The 24,583-nt window shown below is 45.6% G+C and overlaps 1 protein-coding gene across 1 annotated transcript in view; it reads left to right on the plus strand.

The window, feature by feature from the left end:
* The window catches only part of map3k15 (mitogen-activated protein kinase kinase kinase 15), a 124,228-nt gene that overhangs the window by 47,942 nt on the left and 51,703 nt on the right, over positions 1-24,583 (plus strand). The window contains exons 11-15 of the mRNA XM_080204027.1: positions 597-646; positions 7,981-8,076; positions 11,821-11,905; positions 14,222-14,355; positions 22,932-23,059. Of these exons, the coding sequence (XP_080060153.1) occupies positions 597-646; positions 7,981-8,076; positions 11,821-11,905; positions 14,222-14,355; positions 22,932-23,059 (493 nt within the window). The remainder of the gene's footprint in view (positions 1-596; positions 647-7,980; positions 8,077-11,820; positions 11,906-14,221; positions 14,356-22,931; positions 23,060-24,583) is intronic.

The following is a 24,583-nucleotide window of genomic DNA, read 5'->3' on the forward strand; positions in this document are numbered from 1 at the left end:
ATTTTTTCACTCAAAGGGTGGTGAGTGTCTGGAACTAGCTGCCAGAGGTAGTAGTACAGGCGGGTACAATTTTATCTTTTAAAAAGCATTTAGATACATGGATATGATGGGTATAGAGAGATATGGACCAAATGTGGGCAATTGGGATTAGTTTAGGGGTTTGAAAAAAAGGGTGGCATGGACAAGGTGGGCCGAAGGGCCTGTTCCCTGCTGTAACCCTCTATGACCCCATGTTATTTGTGTGTCTTTTGCTTGGACCAGACATGCTAAATGAGAAGTAAATGCCTCAATTGTTTTTAACATAGCCTTTCACTGTCTGGTCTCACCGTACTGGATTCATACAAATGCAGTTTACTGCAAACACACGCTGACTTTGACAGTGAGACTTGGAGCCTTGAGTGTGGGTGATTGATGTATTAGACTGAAGAACATGCAAGATATGGCTGCTCAATTTGTTTATTTTTTAACAATAAAAATTCTTGGGCTTTACGGGCACGCTATCTGGCAATGTTAGAAGAGTAGGGCATTTTCAGTGATAGCTGCATTTAATGTCATTATTTCATTGTAACTTTATGTATTTGTTGCCTTTTGAACAGAAGGGAGTTCATGAATGGAATTTTACATCCTCGTCCATTAAAGGTATAAGGTGGGTGTGCAGTAACACTTTGATAGGAAGATTATGCCCCTAATCTTTGTTCACACAGTGCAAGGTAAATGTGTGCGTGTGTGTGTGTGTGTGTGCGCGCATGCATCTCCTATCCCATTCCACTTGACTTCCATCTGGCAGGAGTCAGAAAATGAGCAGAAAATTTTGTCCTATATACATTTCGACCTGGCCATTGTGGATAACCTGCCCATATGATGGGAGTGGTTGATTGGGTCTGATGCCAAGGAGGTTTACTCAGGTTTTCCATTTCGATGCAGAATTTAAAGGGGGATTTAGCTTCATTTAAAAGTCAATAAAAGGCAATGGTTTCCTTGCAAATGCGTCTCCAAGTTTAGATGCTGCTGTGCTCTGAAGAAATTTGGCCTGTATTGCTACATCTGGAGAGCAGGCATTGTTTTGGCTTCGTTGTTTAAAACAAATTTAGAAGCTCACCTGGCTGAGAACTGTACTTTCAAACAAAATTCAGAGCCCCTTTCATTTTTGAACTTTTTAATTGGTGTTTCCTCCAAATGATCCTCAAGGGTGATTAGCACTGCTGTCTCACAGTGCCAGGGACTTGGGTTCAATTCTGTCCTCGAGTCACTGTCTGTGTGGAGTTTGTAGGTTCTCCCCGTGTCTGTGTGGGTTTCCTCCGGGTACTCCGGTTTCCACCCGGTTAGGTTGGATTGGCCATGTTAAATTGTCCCTCAGGGGGATTAGGAGGGTAAATATGTTGGGGATAGGGTCTGGGACTGTTGGCAGTGCAGGCTTGATGGGCCAAATGGCCTCCTTCTGCACTGCAGATCCTATGATATATTGGGTCAACATTACTTTACATTGTTGTGACATAGTCATCTTCTGTAAAAATGCCAGGGATTATATATTATGACTTTACAGATTTCCAGAAAGGGTTTTATGTTATCTGCTTTCCCACTCAACTCGAGATCAAAGGTACCATGGTGTTATCTCCTGTTACTCTACTAGTTCAACTAGAGATGTGGATATTCTGAACCCATTGCTCTTCAGCCTCTCCTTTTTGTCACCAAGGGCCCAGTTTTACCATTGCGTCGTGCCCGTTTACAGGCGCGAAAACGTGATAAAGTCGGGTGTGAGACTATTAATGCGATCCGCGCCCGTGTCCGCGCAGATTGCCACTTCAGCAAAACCCGGGAATGGCGGCAATCTGCTTTGCAGCCAAAACAGGGCAACGGCGATTTAAATGTATTTGTATACATTTAAATTGAATTAATGAAGTATCCGTCCAACTTTATCAACATTTCCCCCTTTACCACCTCATTTGCCAATCTGGAACCGTGCCGTAATGGACCTGCTGAATAAAAGTCTGAACCGGGCGCTCCAGCTGCTGAAGAGTGAGTTCAGAGCTTCCAACGGGGGGATGGGGGGGAGGAGGGTCAGATCATTCTCTGGTTGGAGGGGGGAGGAGAGGAGTGGGGTCAGATCATTCTCTGGCTGTGGGGGGGTGGGGAGAGGAGTGAGACCAGATCATTATCTGATTTGGGGGTTGGGGGGGGAGGAGGAGCTGGCTTGTCAAATGTTCCTCTTGGTGGAGGGGGGTGGGTGCAGGGAGGGGGTTGGTGAGTGAGGCCAGACCATTCTCTGGGGAGGGGATGAGAGAGGCCAGATTGTTGTCTGAAGGGAGGATGGAGGCAGGTAAGATGATGAATCCCTGGTTGTTGGGGGGGCGGGGGAGTGATGGGGAAGACCAAGTTGCTGACTTGGACGGGGGGGGCGCGGGGGGTGCAGATGGATCGCTGGTGGGGTGGGGGAGGGGTTGCAGATGGAATTCTGAAGTGGGGGGTGGGGGAACCACTGCCACTCTGTGGGTGAATGGTGGGGGGGTGGGTGGAGCAGGGATGGGGATCGACCTAGATAGTGGGGGGGTGGATAAGGGGGACAGTGAAGTGTGTGGGTAGTGGGGGGGTTGGATAAGGGGGACAGTGATGCGTGTGGGTAGTGGGGGGGTTTGGATAAGGGGGACAGTGATGTGTGTGGGTAGTGGGGGGGTTGGATAAGGGGGACAGTGATGTGTGTGGGTAGTGGGGGGGTTGGATAAGGGGGACAGTGATGTGTGTGGGTAGTGGGGGGGTTTGGATAAGGGGGACAGTGATGTGTGTGGGTAGTGGGGGGGTTGGATAAGGGGGACAGTGATGCGTGTGGGTAGTGGGGGGGTTGGATAAGGGGGACAGTGATGCGTGTGGGTAGTGGGGGGGTGGATAAGGGGGACAGTGATGTGTGCGGGTAGTGGGGGGGTTGGATAAGGGGGACAGTGATGTGTGTGGGTAGTGGGGGGTTGGATAAGGGGGACAGTGATGTGTGCGGGTAGTGGGGGGGTTGGATAAGGGGGACAGTGATGTGTGTGGGTAGTGGGGGTGTGGATAAGGGGGACAGTGATGCGTGTGGGTAGTGGGGGGGTTGGATAAGGGGGACAGTGATGTGTGTGGGTAGTGGGGGGGTTGGATAAGGGGGACAGTGATGCGTGTGGGTAGTGGGGGGGTTGGATAAGGGGGACAGTGATGTGTGTGGGTAGTGGGGGGGTGTGGATAAGGGGGACAGTGATGTGTGTGGGTAGTGGGGGGGTGTGGATAAGGGGGACAGTGATGTGTGTGGGTAGTGGGGGGGTTGGATAAGGGGGACAGTGATGTGTGTGGGTAGTGGGGGGGTTGGATAAGGGGGACAGTGATGCGTGTGGGTAGTGGGGGGGTTGGATAAGGGGGACAGTGATGCGTGTGGGTAGTGGGGGGGTGTGGATAAGGGGGACAGTGATGTGTGTGGGTAGTGGGGGGGTTGGATAAGGGGGACAGTGATGTGTGTGGGTAGTGGGGGGGTGTGGATAAGGGGGACAGTGATGTGTGTGGGTAGTGGGGGGGTTGGATAAGGGGGACAGTGATGTGTGTGGGTAGTGGGGGGGTTGGATAAGGGGGACAGTGATGTGTGTGGGTAGTGGGGGGGTGTGGATAAGGGGGACAGTGATGTGTGTGGGTAGTGGGGGGGTGTGGATAAGGGGGACAGTGATGTGTGTGGGTAGTGGGGGGGTGTGGATAAGGGGGACAGTGATGTGTGTGGGTAGTGGGGGGGTTGGATAAGGGGGACAGTGATGTGTGTGGGTAGTGGGGGGGTTGGATAAGGGGGACAGTGATGTGTGTGGGTAGTGGGGGGGTTGGATAAGGGGGACAGTGATGTGTGTGGGTAGTGGGGGGGTTGGATAAGGGGGACAGTGATGTGTGTGGGTAGTGGGGAGGTGGATAAGGGGGACAGTGATGTGTGTGGGTAGTGGGGAGGTGGATAAGGGGCACAGTGATGTGTGTGTGTAGTGGGGGGGTTGGATAAGGGGGACAGTGATGTGTGTGGGTAGTGGGGGGGTTGGATAAGGGGGACAGTGATGCGTGTGGGTAGTGGGGGGGTTGGATAAGGGGGACAGTGATGCGTGTGGGTAGTGGGGGGGTTGGATAAGGGGGACAGTGATGCGTGTGGGTAGTGGGGGGGTTGGATAAGGGGGACAGTGATGTGTGTGGGTAGTGGGGGGGTTGGATAAGGGGGACAGTGATGCGTGTGGGTAGTGGGGGGGTTGGATAAGGGGGACAGTGATGTGTGTGGGTAGTGGGGGGGTTGGATAAGGGGGACAGTGATGCGTGTGGGTAGTGGGGGTGTGGATAAGGGGGACAGTGATGTGTGTGGGTAGTGGGGGGGTTGGATAAGGGGGACAGTGATGCGTGTGGGTAGTGGGGGGGTTGGATAAGGGGGACAGTGATGTGTGTGGGTAGTGGGGGGGTTGGATAAGGGGGACAGTGATGCGTGTGGGTAGTGGGGGGGTTGGATTAGGGGGACAGTGAAGTGTGCGGGTAGTGGGGGGGTTGGATAAGGGGGATAGTGAAGTGTGTGGGTAGTGGGGGGCAGGAGTGTATAAGGGGTTCAGTGATGTGTGTGGGGGTTATTGCTCCTGCTTTTTCCTCCTGGGCCACTTCCTCCGGCCCGGGAGCAACCTAACTCGGGTGCGCTTTCTCAAATTTTTTTTCTAACTGCGCATGTGCAGTTCAGAGCCCTGATCATTTGGGCCACACTAAGCCCTGCCCACAGAGCGAATGGGACTGCTCATTTCTTTTCAGGCTGAGTGTGTATGAGGTGCCTGAAACAGATTCCTAAATCAGATCTGCATTACGCCCAGATTAGAATGAAAATGGTAAAATCGGGTCCCGAGTGTTAAGTCAGTGGTAGATACGTGCATGTGCAGCAGGAGGCTGACTGTAAGAATGTGAAAATGATCCTTTATTTTATATTGCCTCTCCTTGTTCTTATCAAAAGGTGTCATATCATACTTCATCTACCATGTGGCCTCCCATTCATCCACCCTGTCCTTCCCTTCTCCCTTTTTGCCCCTTGATTATTTAGTAATTTGTGAATGTTATTAGCGTCTTTGCAAAGTCTGACACACGGATTTATTTAACTCTTTGCCATTGCCTGACTCCCCATTATTATTTCCCCGGTCTCAGTCTCAAAGGGGCATATGTTCACTTTGGCCTCGCTGTTCCTTTTTATATATTGAAGTAAGCTCTTACTGTCCATTGTTATGTTACTTATTAGTTTACCCCCGTAGTTTGTTTTCTTCATTTTTTTTAAAACCTACCCAATCCTCTGCCTTACCACAAATCTTTGCCATATCGTATGTTTTTTTTCTTTCAGTCTAATACTCTCCTTGCTTAGTTAAACATGGTTGATTTATCCCCTTGCTAGAATTCTTCTTTCTCACTGGGATGTATCTTTGTCATGAGTCACAAACTATTTGCATGAAAGTCTGCCATTGCTGGTTAACTACTTTTTCTGCTACACTCCTTTCCCAGTCCACAGCAGCCAAATCTGTCCTCGTTCTCTTACAATTACTCCTTGTTTTAATGTTGAGCACAGTTATTTCTGACCCAGGTTTCTCACACTCAAACTGAATGCTAAATTCTACCATGTTATGGTCACAGTTTCCTAGGGGGATCTTAAATTCTGAGATTGTTTATTTAACCTGCTTCATTACACATTACCAGATCCAAAACAGCCTGATCACTGGTTGGCTCCACAACATATTGTTTTAGGAGACTGCCCTGAATACACTCAGTTAATACTTTCTCATGGCTACCTTTGCCGATTTGATTTTCCCTATCAAAATGAAGATTAAAGTCACCCATGCTTAATGTACTGCATTTTACATTCCCTTATTATCTCCCGATTTATTCTCCATACTACAGCATAGCCACTGTTAGTTGGGGGCAAAGATTACTCTCACCAGTATCTTCTTCCCCTTGTTATTTCTTACCTCCATCCATGTGGATTCTAATCTTGTGATCCAAGATCATTTCTTGCTATGGTATTTGTTCATTTCCTGAAAACAAAGCCACTTCACCACCGTCTCCTTCCTGCCTCTATTTACAAAAATTCACATACTCTTGAATATTGAGTTCCCAGTTTTGATTTCCATGTAACCATGTCTCTATAATGGTTATAAGATCATACCCATCAACCTCAATTTGTGTCATTAATTAATTTATTTTGTGCCCCCCACCCCGCCCATCTTATTTGCTGTCAATTTTTAATCCTCTCTGTCCCTTCCAATTACACTCTGGCTGTCAATTTTCTTTTGCTTTGTATCCTTTCTTCAGAAACATCTCTATCCCCCACCTCCCCCGCAACCTATTTAGTTTAAAACCCTCTCCATCTCCCTAGTTATGCGGTTTGCAAGAACACTGGTTGCAGCTTGGTTTAGATGTAGGGCATCCCAGTATTTTCCACAGTACTGATGCCAGTGTCCTATGAACAGAAACCAACTTCTCCCAAACCAGTCTTTGAGCCATATCTAATCATCTCTCTAAGTTAATGTACCCTATGCCAATTTGCACACGACTCAGGTAATAATTCTGACCTTGGAGGTTCTGTTGTTTAACCTAGTACCTAGCTTGTCAGACTCTCTATGTGGAACCTCTTGTTCTACCTATGCTGTCCGTACCTACATGGGCCATGATAATGGTATCCTTCCCTCCCCACTTCAAGTTCTTCTGCAGGCCAGAGCAGATGTCCTGAACGCTGGCACTGGGTAGGCAACAGGGATCTGGACTCTGGCTCATAGCTGCAGAATTTTATCTCTAAATGACCCCAATCCTTTTACTATTTATAGAGAATTTCTACAATGCAGAAGGAGGCCATTCAGCCCATCGAGTCTGCATCAAACACAATCTCACTGACACCCCATTCCAGCAACCCCTTATATTTACCCTGTTAATCCACTGACATTAGGGTCAATTTAGCATGGCCAATCAACCTAACCCGCACACTTTGGACTGTGAGAGGAAACCAGAGTACCCAGAGGAAATCCACACAGACTCGGGGAGAATATGCAAATTCTACACAGGCAGTGACCCAAAGCCGGAATTGAACCCAGATCCCTGGTGCTGTGAGGCGGCGGTGCTGTGAGGCGGCAGTGCTAACCACTGTGCCACCATGCCGTCCTAACATACCTTTTAGAAGTTGTTTGGATTTCCTTTTACATTGGTTGCCAGTCTCTTATACTCTCTTTATTCATTCTATCTTTTTTTACTCCTGTCTGAAATTTCTATGTTCAGTGGGGCTTGGCATTGTATTATCCACCTGAAAATTGGCATATACATGGATTTTTCTGCTCCATCTTACTTTATCTTTTTTTGTCAGTCAGGGAACTTTGGATTTATTTGTCCTGCTTTTCCCCATCATGGGAATGTACCTCAATTGCTCTCAAACTATGTCTTTAGAGAAAGCTTATTGTCCCGACACGTCTTAGCCTGCAATCTTTCATCCCAGCTTAGCTGAAATAGGTCAGTTCTCCCCTGTTAAATCTACCCCCCCAAACTAATTGGCAAGCCTCCTGTGACAGCTGTTCTCCTCCTTGCAGCTCGTATATTGAGCTCGGACTCTCAATATCTTGGGGCATCTGCTGAGAATATTGGCAGATCTCCACCTGATGTCAATCCACTGTTAATCTCAGCTGGGGGGGTACAATAGCCTACCTGAACCACAACAAATCTTTGAGCTCGCTACCATTAGCTTAATGGGCTGCCTGTCTTGACCACTGCACCTTCTAATTTCTTTCTTGGTTTAAAAAAAAGAAAGACTTTTACATGATCTCTGGACATCTCTCGGTGCCGTACAGACAGTGAAGGCGTCTCAATAGTATAGTCACTGCTGTAATGTAGGATGATACAGTGTCAGAATGTGCATTTGAATCACAGCTCTCCCTCTGTTTGAGTGTTACTGAATTTAGCATCATGACTCCTAATGGGTATTTCTCTCCCTGTCCGTTCCAGCATATCCAAATGCGATGAGCGCTGCTGCTTCTTATATGTCCATAATAACTCGGATGACTTTCAGATCTACTTCTCCACGGAGGCTCAGTGCAGCAGGTGAGGTGCCTCCAGGTGTCACAGCCTGGGTTATTGGTGAGAACCCTGTAAATCTGTAACCTTTCCACCTTGTGATAGTTGTGTATTTGAGTATTAAAGTACTGCTTCAGTGGGCAATATTGGGTAATTTAGACCTCAGCTAATTGTATAAGAGGGCAGATGTTGGATCAGTTGTCCATTTGACATCTCTCACCATTTTTTGTTTGGAATGTTAAAAATAGGGAGACACATACAAGGATAGCTGATCAAAAAACACCCATCTTATTCATTTTATACCTAACGTCTGAATTCCCCCATTTCCTAAAAGTAACTGCCAGGTAAAGCTTTCTGTCCCTTCAGAATGAGATCACCTCCGGAGAGAGTACGCCCAATTTGCTCAGAGATATTTATGTATTGATTGTAACCTCATTACTAACATTACAATTGATAATTTTGAGTTTTTAAATTACAACAGTTCCATCTTTATTTTGTTCTTAAATATATATATTTCCTAAGGTGTGCTGGGATACACTTTCCAGCTGTTCTCTCCACATTATAAGCCACACTGTTATAGGAAGATACTGAACAAAGACAGAGCATTCCTTTTCCGCAGCTACTCGGAGAGAAACTTTCCCAACCTTTCCTTTCGTGATATCTTTCCGGCCATTGTTGAAGTGGAAAATCAAGTCGGATCATATGGGACACGTGGCTGGAATAGGGGCAACGGTATTATTGCATTGTCCTGAAGTTGCTCAGGAATGTAATGTAAGGATTTACACTGGCATTGTGATGGCTGGTGCCTTCTTTGCTGGGATCAAGGGAGGGTATCTAATCAGCAAGGACCTGGTGGGAACCGCGATGCAAAAGATTCGTGGCTAATCTGCACAGAGCACAAACTCTGCTTGGTCCCCTCACCCTGCACCATTTTTCCCTTTCAGAGAAAGGCTTATTTGAATTCTTTGCTGCCTTTAGAAAGGAAAGCAAGTTGATAATAAAATCAAGCGCAATAGATTTTCTTCAAGAGCTGAGATTGCTTTCCTGATCATAGATCATAGAACCCTACAGCGCAGAAAGAGGCCCTTCAGCCCATCGAGTCTGCACCGAACACAATCCCACCCAGGCCCTATCCCCATATATTATACCCACTAATCCCTCTAACCTACACATCCTTGGACACTAAGGGGCAATTTCTTAGCATGGCTAATCAACCTGACCTGCCCATCTTTGGACTGTGGGAGGAAACCGGAGCACCCGGAGGAAACCCACGCAGACACGAGGAGAACGTGCAAACTCCACACAGACAGTGACCCAAGCCGGGAATCAAACCCAGGACCCTGGAGCTGTGAAGCAGCAGTGCTAACCACTATGCTACCGTGCCTTCCCTGATATGGACATCTCACCTCTCATTCACTACCACCACCCCCCCAGCCCCCACATTCTTCTGAGAAACATAACAGCGACCAGGGCTCATTCAGCCCACTGAGCCTCTTCCTCCATCCATTGAATCGTTGCTGAACTTTACCTTAACTCCATCCACTTGCCTTGGTTCTATATCCCAGGCCCAATACAAAACTATCAATCTCAATTTCGAAACTTTAAATTGACCTAACTGCTGTAACTCATTTGGGAGAAAATTCCATTACCCTTGTCTTTAATATTATTCACTCTTTGGATGTGAAGTAGAAAATCAAGGTGAACAATCTACAAATATACAGCTTGCTAGTCCGTTTCAAAGGGCAGTTAAGAGTCAGCCACAACTCTGTGTTAGTGAGTTACATGTAGAATAGACCTGGTGAGGACAGTAGATTTCCTTCCCTAAATATATTAGTGAGCTGTTTAGGTTTTTACATCACTCTAATGGTCTCATGATCATTATTAATGAATTTGCAGACAGTTCTCTCAACTAAAATCTTACATCCTTTCCGTTAATGTCTGAAATCAGTATGTTTTTAGGAAAGGAGGATTTTTGTGCATTTCTTAGCCATCCCTCAAGTGTGTTGTCAATTGAATAATAGCAGCAAGTTTTTGTGGGTTTAAGTAAGAGATTTGTTTATTCATGCTTTCAATTTATAAAATCTAAATGCTACACCACTCATGCACACACAGGCACTTAAGAAAGATGTAGTTAATGGAAATAGTGCACTTTTATAAGTTGCAAACAATAGGATAGTTCATACTACACGCACGACCTTTCCCTTTTGTGGAAATGTACCTTGAGCGTAGTAACCCCATCTCTCTTTAGAGACAGCCCATAGTTCCATTAAAGTTCTGCCTGCCAATCTTTGATTCTAATTTGCCTAGGCTAGAAGTAAGATGAGAGTGACTGCTATTAATATAAAGGCACCTTCCAGATACATGACTACTACCATCTAGAAGAACAAGGGCAGCAGATGCATGTGAACACCATCACCTGAAAGTTCCCCTCCAAGCCACTCACCATCCTGACTTGGAGCTATTTCGCCGTTCTTTCATTGTCGCTGGGTCAAAATCCTGGCACCTTTACCTGACAGCATTGTGGATCTACCTACCTGACAGCATTGTGGATCTACCTACCCTACATGGTCTGTAATTGTTCATTAAGGCAGCTCACTACCGCCACCTCAAGGCAATTAGGGATGCACAATAAATGTTGGTCGAGATAGCGACACCCACATCCCTTGAATGAATAAAGGAAAAATGTGTTAACAGCCTCACTGAAATTGACTTTCCCCTAGTTAATTAATTTTACTCTTGATTACTCATTGTCCTTTTCAAAGCTGATCTAAAACTTATGATATTATGATCACTATTGGTCCATAATCCCTTACTGATGCTTGATTCACTTCATTTCCCAGAATCCAATCCAGCAATATTTCCTTGTTATTGAGCCAGAAACAAACCAATTTAGAAAATTCTTCTGGACATTATGTAGTATTTGCGCCTCTCCTGAATTTCCTTAAACATGTTTTTCCCACTAATCAGTGACCTAGAGAATACACCTAGTAGTGTAATAACGTAAAGCTCCAACTTTTTTTTTAGCTTCAACTCAATTAATTCTGTCCTTGACCCCTCTATGACATACAGTTTTTCCAGCACTATAATATTCTCCTCGATCAATTCTGCCATCCCTCCTCCTTTCTTTTCTTCACTATCTTTCTTGAACATCTTGTACCCAGGACCATCTAGCAACCCAATTAGCCATTTTTTGAGCCAGGCCTCCAGTATCACCACAACATCATGTCCCCTGATGTCTATCTGCATTTGAAGCTGACCAACCTTAAACTGTACTTATGCCTTCACATTTCCATATCGTAAATCTAATTTAAACCTTAATACAGTCCGTCATACCCTGAAACCTCTAATGCCTCAGTAATTCTTAATCTCCCAGTCCTTTGTGTGCTGTCTTTTTCCTTTCTAAAATTATGTCCTGATTCTTATCCTTCTGCTAAGTTACATTAAATCTTCTCAAACAGCTCAAGCAAACTGCCCTGCAAGGGCACTTGTCCTGAACTAATCCAGCCAGGGCCCACCTTTCCCGAAACTGGTCCTAATTTTTCACAAATTGATAGACTTGTTTCGGACGACAATCTTTCCTGTGCCAAATTCATCTCTGTTCTACCCTGTTTTCCTGACCCCGGGAGTGCACCAGAATGCCGATGAATCTTCACAGCCTTGTTTATTTTCACCAACTTGGATTAATATTTTTCACAGCACATCTCCCCCACACATGGGGTGCTTTTAAATTCAATGCCATTGACTTTGAGTCATTTTGTGACCATCTTACAGGTTTTGTCGCTTAGTAAAGGAAATTAATGATGAAGCAACCAGTAGTGGGGAGCTGGAGGGCGATCCTGATGGAGATACACTGGAGGTATGACGGTGAACAGTTCATGGTAGCTGCAGATCTGTGGTGATCCTTTTAAATGTATCAGCTTTGTATGAAGATCATTTGGGAGGTTCTGTGGGATGTTGTCCATTTAGTAGGTCTCACAAAGAGATTCTGAGTCTTGTATGGTTAAATAATAAGTGTTTAATAACAGTGTGCATTATATCCTGTATATATATGTACGTAGTTATGAATTCACTCCATGCTGGCTTCTATACTGGTCTCTGTCCAGTCCACACCAGACCCCAATTCTTAGGTTATGTGTTTCTTTATATCACACTGTGGATGATACTGTTTTCCAGTCCCGCATTAACCCTTGCTATACCCGATACCCTTATACTACAAGTATACTAAGAGAATACGAGGTATTTCAGATGATTGTGTTAAGCATTTTTCCACTTGAATAACAAGGAACATTTACCAGTCAGTTGTTTTACTCAGAGGACAGCACTATGGCATTGCTTGACCTTTCCTTGAGTTTTTGATGAGTGCAGTAGGAATTGGAACTAGAAGTAAAGTAGTTCACTTTAAATATAGCCCCAAGTGGTGAAATTAGCCTTCAATATGAGAAGAAAAGAAAATTGTGCACTGTGTAAAACTTTCACTGCTTTGCTGTTCATTTCATGTTTCTGCTGTTGATCAATTTTACCATGTGTTTGACTGTACAGTGCAATTAAATAGCTTCATATTCATGATACCAATGGACATCTGCATCATATTCTGTCCTTTGTCCCGAGAATCTTATGTTCTGAGTAAAGGTTAGCTGGAGCAGTGCCTGAAAGCCTGCAAATTAGGCTGGGTGGTTCCCAACCTGAGCTGTTAGTTACTGGAAGTCCTGCTTGTGGTGGAACATCCACCCGTTCTAAACAGGTTCCCCTCTACACTGAAGAGACATCACCCAAGTTATCTGTTTCAACTTATTCTGTCCCTGACCTGGGCTGTTCCAGTGGTTGGTATGCTCAGAGAAGTCATGATGTGGAGATGCCGGCATTGGACTGGGGTAAACACAGTAAGAAGTCTCACAACACCAGGTTAAAGTCCAACAGATCAAACACTAGTGGCGTTTACTACCAAATAAACCTGTTGGGCTTTAACCTGGTGTTGTGAGACTTCTTACTATGCTCAGAGAAATCAGCCATTTATTTTGGCCTCAGACGATATATGTGACAACCCCCTCCTGAGATTCAAGCCTGACATCCTGAGACCTTTAAACTTAATTGGCTTCTTTCAAAGTTGAGGTTTATTTTATTTATTAGCATCATAAGTAGGCTTACATTAACACTGCGATGAAGTTACTGTGAAAATCCCCCTAGTCACCATGCTGTGGCGGCGCCTGTTCGGGTACACTGAGGGAGAGTTTAGCACGGCCAGTGCACCTAACCAGCGCGTCGTTTGGACTATGGGAGGAAACCGGAGCACCGGGAGAAAACCCACACAGACACGGGAGAACGTGCAGACTCTGCACAGTGACCTTAGTCAGGAATTGAACCTGGGTCCCTGATGCTGTGAGGTGGCAGTGCTAGTCACGGTGCTGCCCCTATAATTTGGAGCTGATAGTTGCTTTGGAACTTGATGGTTGTGGTCGGAGCTGCCACAGTCATACTGAATGGCTGGTTAACAGAATGGTGCTGGCTAGACTACAAAGTGGTACACTCTCCCTCCTGATAGATAGAGATCTGAAAATGACTCTCAAGTGCAACTGCCTGAAACCTGATCCCAGGTATTTAGATAACCAAGGAGGTTCCCAGTAAGATGAAGCCAGCATATTGTTCAGAATTAAAGACCCTGGGATTTGCAGGATTGAAATACCATCTTTTCGTATTTATGAAAAATATGTCTATTAAGGAAAGTGCGATTTGCCTTTATGTAGTGTCTGTAACAACTCCAGGATATCCCAAAGTGTTTCATTGGGGAATTACGTACTTGGAAAAAAAATCATTGTTATAATTGGAGCAAATACAAGTTCCCAGAAACATAAATGTGATAATCAAATAACTATTCCTAGTGATATTGGTTAAGGGGTAAATGTTACCCTCTCATGGAACTGCCCTGATCTTCTTTAAATAGTGCTTTTGGATCTTTCATATCAAACTGAGAAACCAAAATAACTATTTGTTTTCACCTGGTATTCAGCCTTAATCTAACGTTTGCTTTGAAAGGCAGTACCTCCCGCAATGCAGCATTCACTCAGTACAGCACAGGATTCTCAGGCTGAAGCTTGCACTCAGGTGGGGGAATTGAGCTCTCAATTCCAGCATTCCACCGCTGGCTAACTGTGTTTTCCCTTCACTCCCCTTGCAGTTTGAGTACGACTATGAAGAGACTGAAGAAAGGGTGGTGTTAGGTAAGGGCACGTTTGGAGTGGTCTATGCTGGGCGGGATCTCAGCAATCAAGTGAGGATAGCAATCAAAGAAGTACCAGAGAAAGATAGCAGGTGAGTTTTGAATAACTCTGGCCTGATCTTCCTCGACTGGAGCAGTTGGTGGTTAATAAAGCTTGCTGCATATCTTTTTTTGCAGATATTTCAAGATAATGATCACAAACCTCAATTTTTATTTATACAAAATAAAGAGCCATCAAGTGCTTAGTAATTTCTGCTAGTTTTCTTTATTCTATGGAATATGGGCGTAGCTAACAAAGTCAACATTTGTTGCCCATTTATAATTGCTCTTGAACTGAGTGATACATTAAAGGTCTGGTTGATATCTAATTTTATAGGACTGCAGTAAAAGCTATCTTTATATTAACGAAATACTTTTTTTAAAGCTTTTTTTCATGCAAGATATTGCTGCTACAGGCTTGTTGATCCTGTACAGATACCTACTGTGTGAATGGGCATTGGAGTGCCTGGCATAGGGAATATGAGGAGCCATGGGTAATTGGTAAAAGGAAATGGTTTGGTAGCGAGGGTATGGAGGGAGGATAGGGGCATAGGTTGGCATGGAAGGTATGAGGGGCCACAGGGATGGGCATAGGTTGGAGTGAATCAGGCATGGGTTGGCACGATTCAGGCATGGGGATTGAGGGGTGTTTTCTGTTTTAATTATTACAGTGAATATAAAGTCCGAGAGCACCAAGATGGGCCTTTTAAATAGCCAGTCTCTGCACTTGGCAGCTACTGTCATTGTCTCCGAACTCTTAGAGGGGATGGCAGACCTGACTCTGGTTACCACTCCCCATGGTCCTTCCCCCACCCTCCTGCCCCGGAATAATAATCAAAAATCGCGCCTTTGCAATCACTTTCTTTCAAAATGGAAATTTCCCGACTCCCACTACCCACCTACAGGATGAAAATCCAGGTCTCAGTATTCATTTTCTGCCTTGAGAAGTTTTACCATTCGTTTGTGTTAATTGAGAGCCCTGATGAGCTGAAGATAAGAAATGGGATTTGTACAAAAATAAAGGTTGAAATTTACCAGGAGATGGTCTGGGATTAGGAAGACTTGCAACATGGCTTGGGAATGAATCAGATGGCAGCCCCAGTACATTCCTGCTATCACTTCTGTCAATGGCAAGAAAAAGTGCAGATAGCCCAGAGCCAAGTTTGGCCACTTGGGTGGTTCATTAAGGGTCTCTTGCTGCTCATCCCACCAACATAGGAGGAGACCACTAGGTAAATCCTGGTAAGTCCCATCAGGTTCTGGTGCCGGGCACTCCTTGTTGGATCCTGGGCTCCCTCACTCAATGGCCATACCCATTACAACTGTCCCATCTGAACATCTCACCAGGACCTGTATTATTTTATTGTAGGACTTAACTGACTTTGAGGAGACGCTGACATTGTGTGTTCTCATCCTCCAGATGCAGTTTCTGCAGTGACCACTGAGGGTGCTGCTGAGTTGCCAGCTCCCTGATTGGCTGGAGGTTCTTGAAGGCGCGCCACCAGCCTTCGCATGGCGGCAGAATACATTCTTGCATCTTTGTAGAAACTCGATGTCTGTGTTGATACGCGCGATCTTCTTGGAGATTCCCTCCACTTGGAGCCAGCAGTTTGCAGTGTCGATTGCAGTCGTGATGTGGAGATGCTGGTGTTGGACTGGGGTCCAACCCCAGTCCAGCGCTGGCATCCCCACATCATGGCAGAATACATTGCAGCATGATGCTGTGATTTCGATTTAGAAGTCACTCAGCCACGCCTCGGCAAAGGTTTGCCCTCAATTCTGATTGCATGAGTAACATCATTCATCCATGCTTTGCTGTGCTTTATAAAAGCACAGATTTTGATTCCCAATTTCAAGAAGTTATCACAAATCTGTTCATCGGATTATCTGATTGCTAATGTTGTGGAAATTTTAATATATGGGGATAATATGGGCAATGCCTAAGCTAAACAAAGGCTTTTAAATTTTGTTAACGTATTCAAATGTTGGTGGACAAATTTACTTTGAAGCACCCATCCTGTGTGTTCAGGTTTTGAAAGCCAGCCTGATTGGCATATCTTTTTAGTTATGTGACTGAGCCATGAGGCTGCCTGCCTGGTAATCCTAAACATGCAAACAGAGAAAGGGCGCTAAAAGACCCCGGGAAGAAGAAGCAAAGGACTCCAAAGCAGGGTAGTTAGAATGGGGAGACAATATTCAAGTAAACCACTAGATGGTTACCAGTCACATCAGTGCAATGAAATGTACAACCTAAAGGTAAACGTTCTACTGAAATATGTTCCCATCAAAGCTGAGCTGGATGAGTTGAAGAGCGAGATTCCAGCTGAGTTTATACCTTCAAAAATGAACAATAAGCTGAAGCCTTCAATGAACCAAGCTGTGCGAGATTGCAATAAATAAATTTCAGGGACAACACAAAGGTACCAGAAGAAAAGAACGACCCATAATTCCACAGTTGGCAATCAAAAGCAGGAGCTAAAAAAACTCAACCAGTTATATCGATGCAAACGCAGCATACGCTCACAACTAGTGAAGCTGCTCCTTCACAACAATCTGGTGGTCTTAGAACGTAGAACATTACAATGCAGAACAGGCCCTTCGGCCCACGATGTTGCGCCGACCAATTAAAAAGCAATGACCCCCTAACCTAAACCAATCCCTTTCCATCCATAAACCTATCCAAGGGTCTCTTAAGTGCCCCCAAACTAGGCGCATTTACAACTGCAGCAGGCAGGGCATTCCAATCCCTCACCACCCTCTGGGTAAAGAACCTACCCCTGACATCCGTCCTATATCTACCACCCCTTAATTTAAAGCTTTGCCCCCTCGTGCTAGCTTTCTCCATCCGAGGAAAAAGTCTATCACTGTCCACCCTATCTAAACCTCTAATAATCTTATATGTTTCAGTAAGGTCCCCCCTTAGCCGCCTTCTTTCTAACGAAAACAACCCCAAATCCCTCAGTCTCTCCTCATAGGACCTCCCCTCCATACCAGGCAACATCCTGGTAAACCTCCTCTGCACCCTCTCCAATGCCTCCACATCCTTCCTATAATGTGGGGACCAGAACTGCACACAATACTCCAAGTGCGGCCGCACCAGAGTTTTGTACAGTTGCAACATGACGCTGCGGCTCCTAAATTCAATCCCCCTACCAATAAACGCCAAGACACCGTATGCCTTCCTAACAACCTTATCTACTTGATTCCCAACTTTCAGGGATCTATGTACACATACACCTAGATCCCTCTGTTCATCCACACTATTCAGAGTCCTACCGTTAGCCCTATACTCTACACATCTGTTATTCCCGCCAAAGTGAGTTACCTCACACTTTTCCGCATTAAACTCCATCCGCCACCTCTCGGCCCAGCTCTGCAACTTGTCCAAGTCTCCCTGTAAACTATGACACCCTTCCTCACTATCTACCACACCTCCGACTTTGGTGTCATCAGCAAATTTACTAATCCACCCAACTATACCCTCATCCAGATCATTTATAAAAATTACAAACAGCAGTGGCCCCAAAACAGATCCCTGAGGCACACCACTTGTAACTGAACTCCATGATGAATACTTACCATCAACCACCACCCTCTGCCTCCTATCTGCTAGCCAATTCCTGATCCAATTACCTAAATCACCCTCAATCCCATACATCTGCATTTTCTGCAGAAGCCTACCATGGTGAACCTTATCAAACGCCTTACTAAAATCCATATACACCACGTCAACTGCCTTACCCCCATCCACCTCTTTGGTCACTTTCTCAAAGAACTCAATAAGGTTAGTAAGGCACGACCTACCCTCCACAAAACCATGCTGACTATCTCCAATCAATTCATTACTCTCCAAATAACTATAAATCCTATCCCTAATAATTTTTTCTAAAACCTTGCCCACAACAGAAGTAAGTCAGGGGGAAGGAATCTCATCAGAAATACTGAGTACAGACCTGCCATTAAAATCAGAGATCCATGACTCCCTAATGACTGCAATGAAACAACAACAGTCATCAAGGCCAGAAAGGCCACAGGAATGATACTCTTCAGACAAGGAACATCACCCAGACATACAACCAATATCAATATGTAAAGAGACTATTACGTGATTGACTTGTGCACAGTCACACAGGATTGTGCATGCAAATATATCATTTGTTCATTAGGAAAAGGGAGATGTTTGGGTTCTGAAATGTAACCAGTCTGATTGAAACCTCTGACTCTCTGTAGTCATGTAATTTTTGCCAAGAGGTTGTCTATGGAGGCTATCTTAGGTTATTGGAACAAAGTCCCCTCATTGAGTACATACTGAAGGAGACGATTGCCCTTATATTTGAAACATTGGGGCTGATTCTCCCATCCCGCTGCACTGGGTTTTTTTTTTTAGCAGGTCCAGCCGACTTGTACGATTCACGCTGGGTGTCCGGGCCTGAGCCCGCTGCCACTCTGCAGGCGGAATCACTGGGGAAGGGAGGGAGGCCAGTCACTGGGGCTGGCCATGGGGGTGGTGGGGGCAACCTGTTGGGGAGGGGGGTGTTGTACTGTTGTTGGGAGAGGAGGATTGGGAGTTGGGGGGGGGGGGAAGCAGGAGATCTGGGATGTCAGGGTACAGGAGGGAGTGTCCAGGCTGGCCTGGATGTATCCAGGCGGCCAGCAATTGGGCCATGGGGGGAATCGCAATGCTGGGCAGCGATTGGACTAACCAGTAATCGGGAGGCTGGCAGACAGGGGCCACTGCGCATGTGCCAGTCTCTGCTCTGATAGATTGGCGCATGCACAGTGGCCTGCTCAGCACTATGCTGCCAGCGACTCCAGTGAAAATAGGCCCCGTGCACTGAATTTTAACATGATCTACACTAGTGTACTCTCCAGCGCACAGAGTGGGAAATTCATTCTGAAACTCCCGCTGAAAAACCAACATGATTTGGAACATACAACATTACAGCGCAGTACAGGCCCTTCGGCCCTCGATGTTGCGCCGACCAGTGGAACCAATCTAATGACCCTCTAACCTGAACTATTCCAATATTATCCATAATGCCTTTCCAATGACCACTTGAATGCCCTTAAAGTTGGCGAGTCCACAACTGCTGCAGGCAGGCATTCCTTGCCCTTATTACCCTCTGAGTAAAGAACCTACCTCTGACATCCGTCCTATAATTACCACCCCTTAATTTAAAGCTATTTACTCCGGTTTTTACGCAAATTCGACTCTGAGAATTTTTTTTGGGAGAATCACACCCCTTGTATTTTGCAGTGGAAATATATTAGGAAGTATATTAAGTCAATGCATGGTATTTAAGAAGTAATCATTTAAGAATTAATTTATCCCTGCTTTTAAATTCCAAGCAGTGGAGCATTATAATATCAAACACTTTTTAAATTCTTCCAGTTCACATTTATTCTGGCAGAGACCCAATGGACTGAATGGCCAGATTTCACTCCCTCAGCAAAATGTCAGTAGCTGAAACACCGAATTAATGTGGAATGGGACGTACTGAATGGATTTTTTCACCGAAATACGAAATGAAATGCTTATGTGGATCAATACCCAGCATTGCGAGCAGAAAGTAACACTCCCAAAGAGCCAGAGATTAGTAAATCAGTACAAACACTAAATTCGCTATCAAAAATGTGACTCCGTTTAGCAGGAAATCTTCCAGCCAGCTAGTACATCTGAAAGTCAATTGTTTATTCATTAGCTGAATAAATCTCCAAAGTTCAGTAAAAGGCTGAATGCTAATGGGAAATCAGTCTCTTGGAGGAATAAATCATATTGCTGCCAGGTCACCCAGTATCATTCTGCTTCAATCTACAAATCAACAGCGATCAAAGTGGAGTTAATCAGGCTAATTGGACATTGCTATTGATTTTTATAGAAGGGAAAGTGAGTTAAGAAAGCTGTTTAAAAAAAAGGAAAGATTTGTGTTGTATCATGTTTTTCATGACATCCCAAAATACTTAAGTTTAGTGTCACAAATAGGCTTATATTAAAACTGCAATAAAGTTACTGTGAAAATCCCCTAGTCGCCACACTCCGGTGCCTATTTGGGCACACTGAGGGGGAATTTAGCATGGCCAGTGCACCGAACCAGCATGTCTTTGGGACTGTGGGAGGAAACCAGAGCACCTGGAGGAAACCCACCCAAACACAGGGAGAATGTGCAAACTCTGCACAGTCACCCAAGCAGGGAATCGAACCCAGGTCCCTGGCACTGTGAGGCAGTAGTGTGCACTAAGTACTTTTGGAAGACCCCAGAAACAACAGGGTCCTTGACCTGTTTTTAGGTGTTGCTTGAATGAGAATATTGACCAAGACATCAGGGACAGGTCTCCTTCCTACAAACAGGAGCATGGGAATTTTGTTTCATGCTCCTGAAAGGTCATTGGGACTGAGGTTTTACATCTCTGCGAGTGCAGCACTCCCTCAAAGTGCACTGGAGTCTCAACTGAGATTTTATGCCTAGGTTTCCACAATGCAACTTAAACCTGTGAGTCAGAGACAGGATTGCAATCACTGAATGACTACTGACATCTCATACCCCTTTTGTGTTTTTGGCAAGCTTCACCGTGGGCCAGCGCAGAGAAGCCCAGGAAATTTTGATTTGCCACAAGTAACGGTCCTGAATTTTATGTTTAGGGTGTCCCCGAAGTTGACATGGTCAAAAATGGAAGTGGAACCAGTTCCTGCCCAAGATCACATTGTTAATGCAATGTCACACTGGGTGGCCGGTTAATGTCCATCCAGTGTCTGCGACCACGGAGAGCAGGACCGAGTGCGATTCCAGCAATTGTTGCCGGACCAGGGTCTCCAAGGTAGTTGCCAACTTGGTCAATGTGACGTCAAGGCGCTTTCATGTTGGAGCTCCAACATCAGACAGAATATAAACAGGTTTCTCCATCTTTCACTCCAGTCTGCTAGGTGATTGCCGTGTCTCTCTCTGCCTGATGTTCTTCTGCTGCATCTCTCGCATTGTGTTGGTGGCCATTTACAGAGGCTGATCACCTGACTGGACTGAGTGGCTGGGTTGGTCCCCAGCATCACCGTGTGCTGGAGACCTGAGCTGTCCCCACCTCTGACTGCTGTGGGAATGTGCCAGTTCAGTAGGGGCACCCCAGCCTAATTTAGAACTCGGCGCTATAAGATGCATGTCTCTGCACTAGAGGAGGGTACAGGTGAGGGCAGTGATGGTTTTTCCTCAGTGCCTTCCTCAACTCCTTAATCCATAATGGTCCAGGACCTGTTGTTGGCCCTCCTTGTCTTCTCAGATCTGCTGATGCCTTTATGGGAGAAAAGTGAATTCATGAGCAGGCAGAATAGAAGATTGCGTGTCACTCACTGAGCATCAGATTGTGATGAACTCAAGGAGGTGTGATCTTTATTAGATTGCTGGGTCAAGCTGACCACCACCTTCGTAATCCCTGTCCTCACCAGCCAACTCAACAACATTCCCCTCAATCTGGATGAGGGGAACAATACCACCCCCCCTCCCCACCTCCAAGTCTGGGATCATTCCTTCTGTTATGGCCAGCTTGTCCTGAGTGAAGACAAAATGAAGGAATGTGATGAGAAGGGATGTAGATGTAGTTGGAAAGTAGGCCTCCTTTGTGTCATGGGCCCTGACCTGAATGGCCTGAGGATGGAGTGTGATTAATATGATCGATGAGCCGGTCTTGATCTGAAAGTTTCCATAACACAATATGGTGATGTGTTTTACCCCGTTAGTGGTTATGTGAAATCCCTGAAGATTGTAGCCCTCTGAGTACATGATGCCACGCTGAGGGTTCAATAGTGGAGGGAGTTGCAGGATGTTGGCGCAGGTGAGATCAGTCATCCTCTTTTTGCACTCTATGGCGGTCATGGGTGCAGTGGCCAGTTGCAATGGCCACTGCTTTGCAATGGTCTCACAATTTCTGGAGCCACACCTCCGATAAAGCACATCCCTCAGGCGCCATACTTCTTGGATTAAGGCCTTAAGGATGCCAGGGCAGGAATGAGGCGCAATCTTCTATTGGCTCCCAGATTTCTTCTCCTAGTTTGCAGCAATCTCTGAAGGTGTTCTGGAAACTGGGGGCTGAAAAGAGTGAGACGTGTTTGCATGGGTGGTGTTCAAATATGGCTGCCTAGACCTTTGACACTGTCAGGCCATAGTGGGCTGGGTGAATTAGCTGATGGCCCACCAGACGATTGCCTTCGGATATTTACTGAGTTGCCAACCCGTGAATGCCCGCTACTCCGACCAGCAGGAAACGTGCCATGGAACCCACCCGCCATCACACTTTTGTGCAAAATATGAAAAGATCTGCCCTAAAAGTGGAGGAGTCCGCCAACAGCAAGTAAATAGCCTTGACCCATAGAATTCCCGTGGAATCAGTGGTCACCAGATGGGGCGGGGGGGAGGATGCAGTGTTTTAAAAGATACATTCTGAAGGAAATAATTTAATTCTGTGCTGAACTTTTGCTCAACTTGATTGCAAGTGTTTGATGCTGATACTTGGTGCAAAAACTCAAAAGTATTAATCATAAAGTTCCCTGTAAATATTGCACATTAATGCTCGTAGTGCACATTAATGATTGAATAAAAACTGACCACTTAATCTTCAGCAAGTAATTGTGTTTAACTCCCAGGTACTCCCAACCCCTTCACGAAGAGATTGCTGTATACAAGTACCTTAAGCACAGGAATATTGTCCAGTACCTTGGCTCAGTTTCTGAAGGTGGCTACATCAAGATCTTTATGGAGCAAGTGCCTGGTGGTAGGTATATCAAACCCCTGCTTGTACACTAGCAATTTTAAGTTGACGTTGGATTGGGTTTTGTTGGAATTACCAGCTCACAGGGCTCTTACCACCAGAGGCAACACTCAGTTAAGCCTGGCGCATTCACTGAGATAGAGATCAGATCCAAAACTATTAATAGTGCACGACTCCTGAGTTGTGGAGGAGCAGTGAGGTGTGGATGTTGATGAACACTTGTTAAAAGTTAGGAGACAGGTAACAAAAATGGTTTGTCTTTTCATCTCAAGGTGGCTACAACGTGAAAGTGAAGAAATGACGCCTCGGTTGAAAAAACCTTGGTCACATCGAATCTTAAATCCTCCATTCAGTTAGGGGGCAATTTTAACAGTCACGGGCACCGATGTCGGGATTTGGGAGGGTGGATTGCATTTGTCGAAAATATAAATGCAACCTGAATGTGGCTCCAATGTGCAGACTTCTGTGTGTTGAATTCACACACGTTTGAAAGTTTGATTTGATTTATTATTGTCACATGTATTAGCATACAGTGAAAAGTATTGTTTCTTGCGCACTATGCAGACAAAACAAACCATTCATAGAGATGGAAATGAGAGAGTGCAGAATGTAGTGTTACAGTCACAGCTAGGGTATAGAGGAAGATCAACTTAATGTGAGGTAGGTCCATTCAAAAGTCTGACAGCAGCAAAGGAGAAGCTGTTGTTGAGTCAGTTGGTACATGACCTGAGAATTTTGTATCTTTTACCTGAAGGAAGAAGGTGGAAGAGAGAATGTCCAGGGTGCGTGGTGTCCTTAGTCATACCTGCTGCTTTTCCAAGGCAGTCAGAAGTGTGGGCAGACTCAGTGGATGGGAGGCTTGTTTGTGTGATGGACTGGGCTACATTCACAACCATTTGTAGTTCCTTGCAGCCTTGGGCAGAGCAGGAGCCATATCAAGCTGTATTACAACCGGAAAGAACGCTTTCTATGGTGCATCTGTAACAGTTGGCGAGAGTTGTAACTGACATGCCAAATTTCTGAGAAAATGGAGGTGTCGGTGGGCTTTGAACGTGTGTGCATTAAGCCCTCCAGAAACCGGGGCCAGGATTTTCCTAAACAAAAACTAAGTGCCCAAAGGGCAGGAAAACGGGAGTATTACCCACCAATTTTTTGGACATAATTACCTAAACGAATCTCCAACAGGTTATTGCACCACAACATGCCTCGGAAAGATTCACACTGGGAAGAGGCGGGGCTGGGGGGGGGCTTCATCCTGCCCGAGAGGCCAGCAGGGTAGTATTGATTGGCCACTGCATGTGCACCGACCTGTCAGTGTGGAGGTTGGCACAGATGCACTGCCCCCCGCCCCCACATCGCTAGCCATCTGATATCTTCCCAGGTCACCTTCTCCTCAATCACTGGCCTTCTGACAATCCCCCCCACCCCCTGTGCTCCCTACAGCGAGCCCCAAAACTTCTGCACCCTCCCCCACCCTCCTCGTGGCAAGCCCCAATTACCCCCTCACTTCCACGCCCACCAATCCCA

This window comes from Carcharhinus amblyrhynchos, chromosome 15, assembly GCF_965287045.1.
Source record: "Carcharhinus amblyrhynchos chromosome 15, sCarAmb.v2.hapA, whole genome shotgun sequence".
NCBI classification, from domain to species: domain Eukaryota; kingdom Metazoa; phylum Chordata; class Chondrichthyes; order Carcharhiniformes; family Carcharhinidae; genus Carcharhinus; species Carcharhinus amblyrhynchos.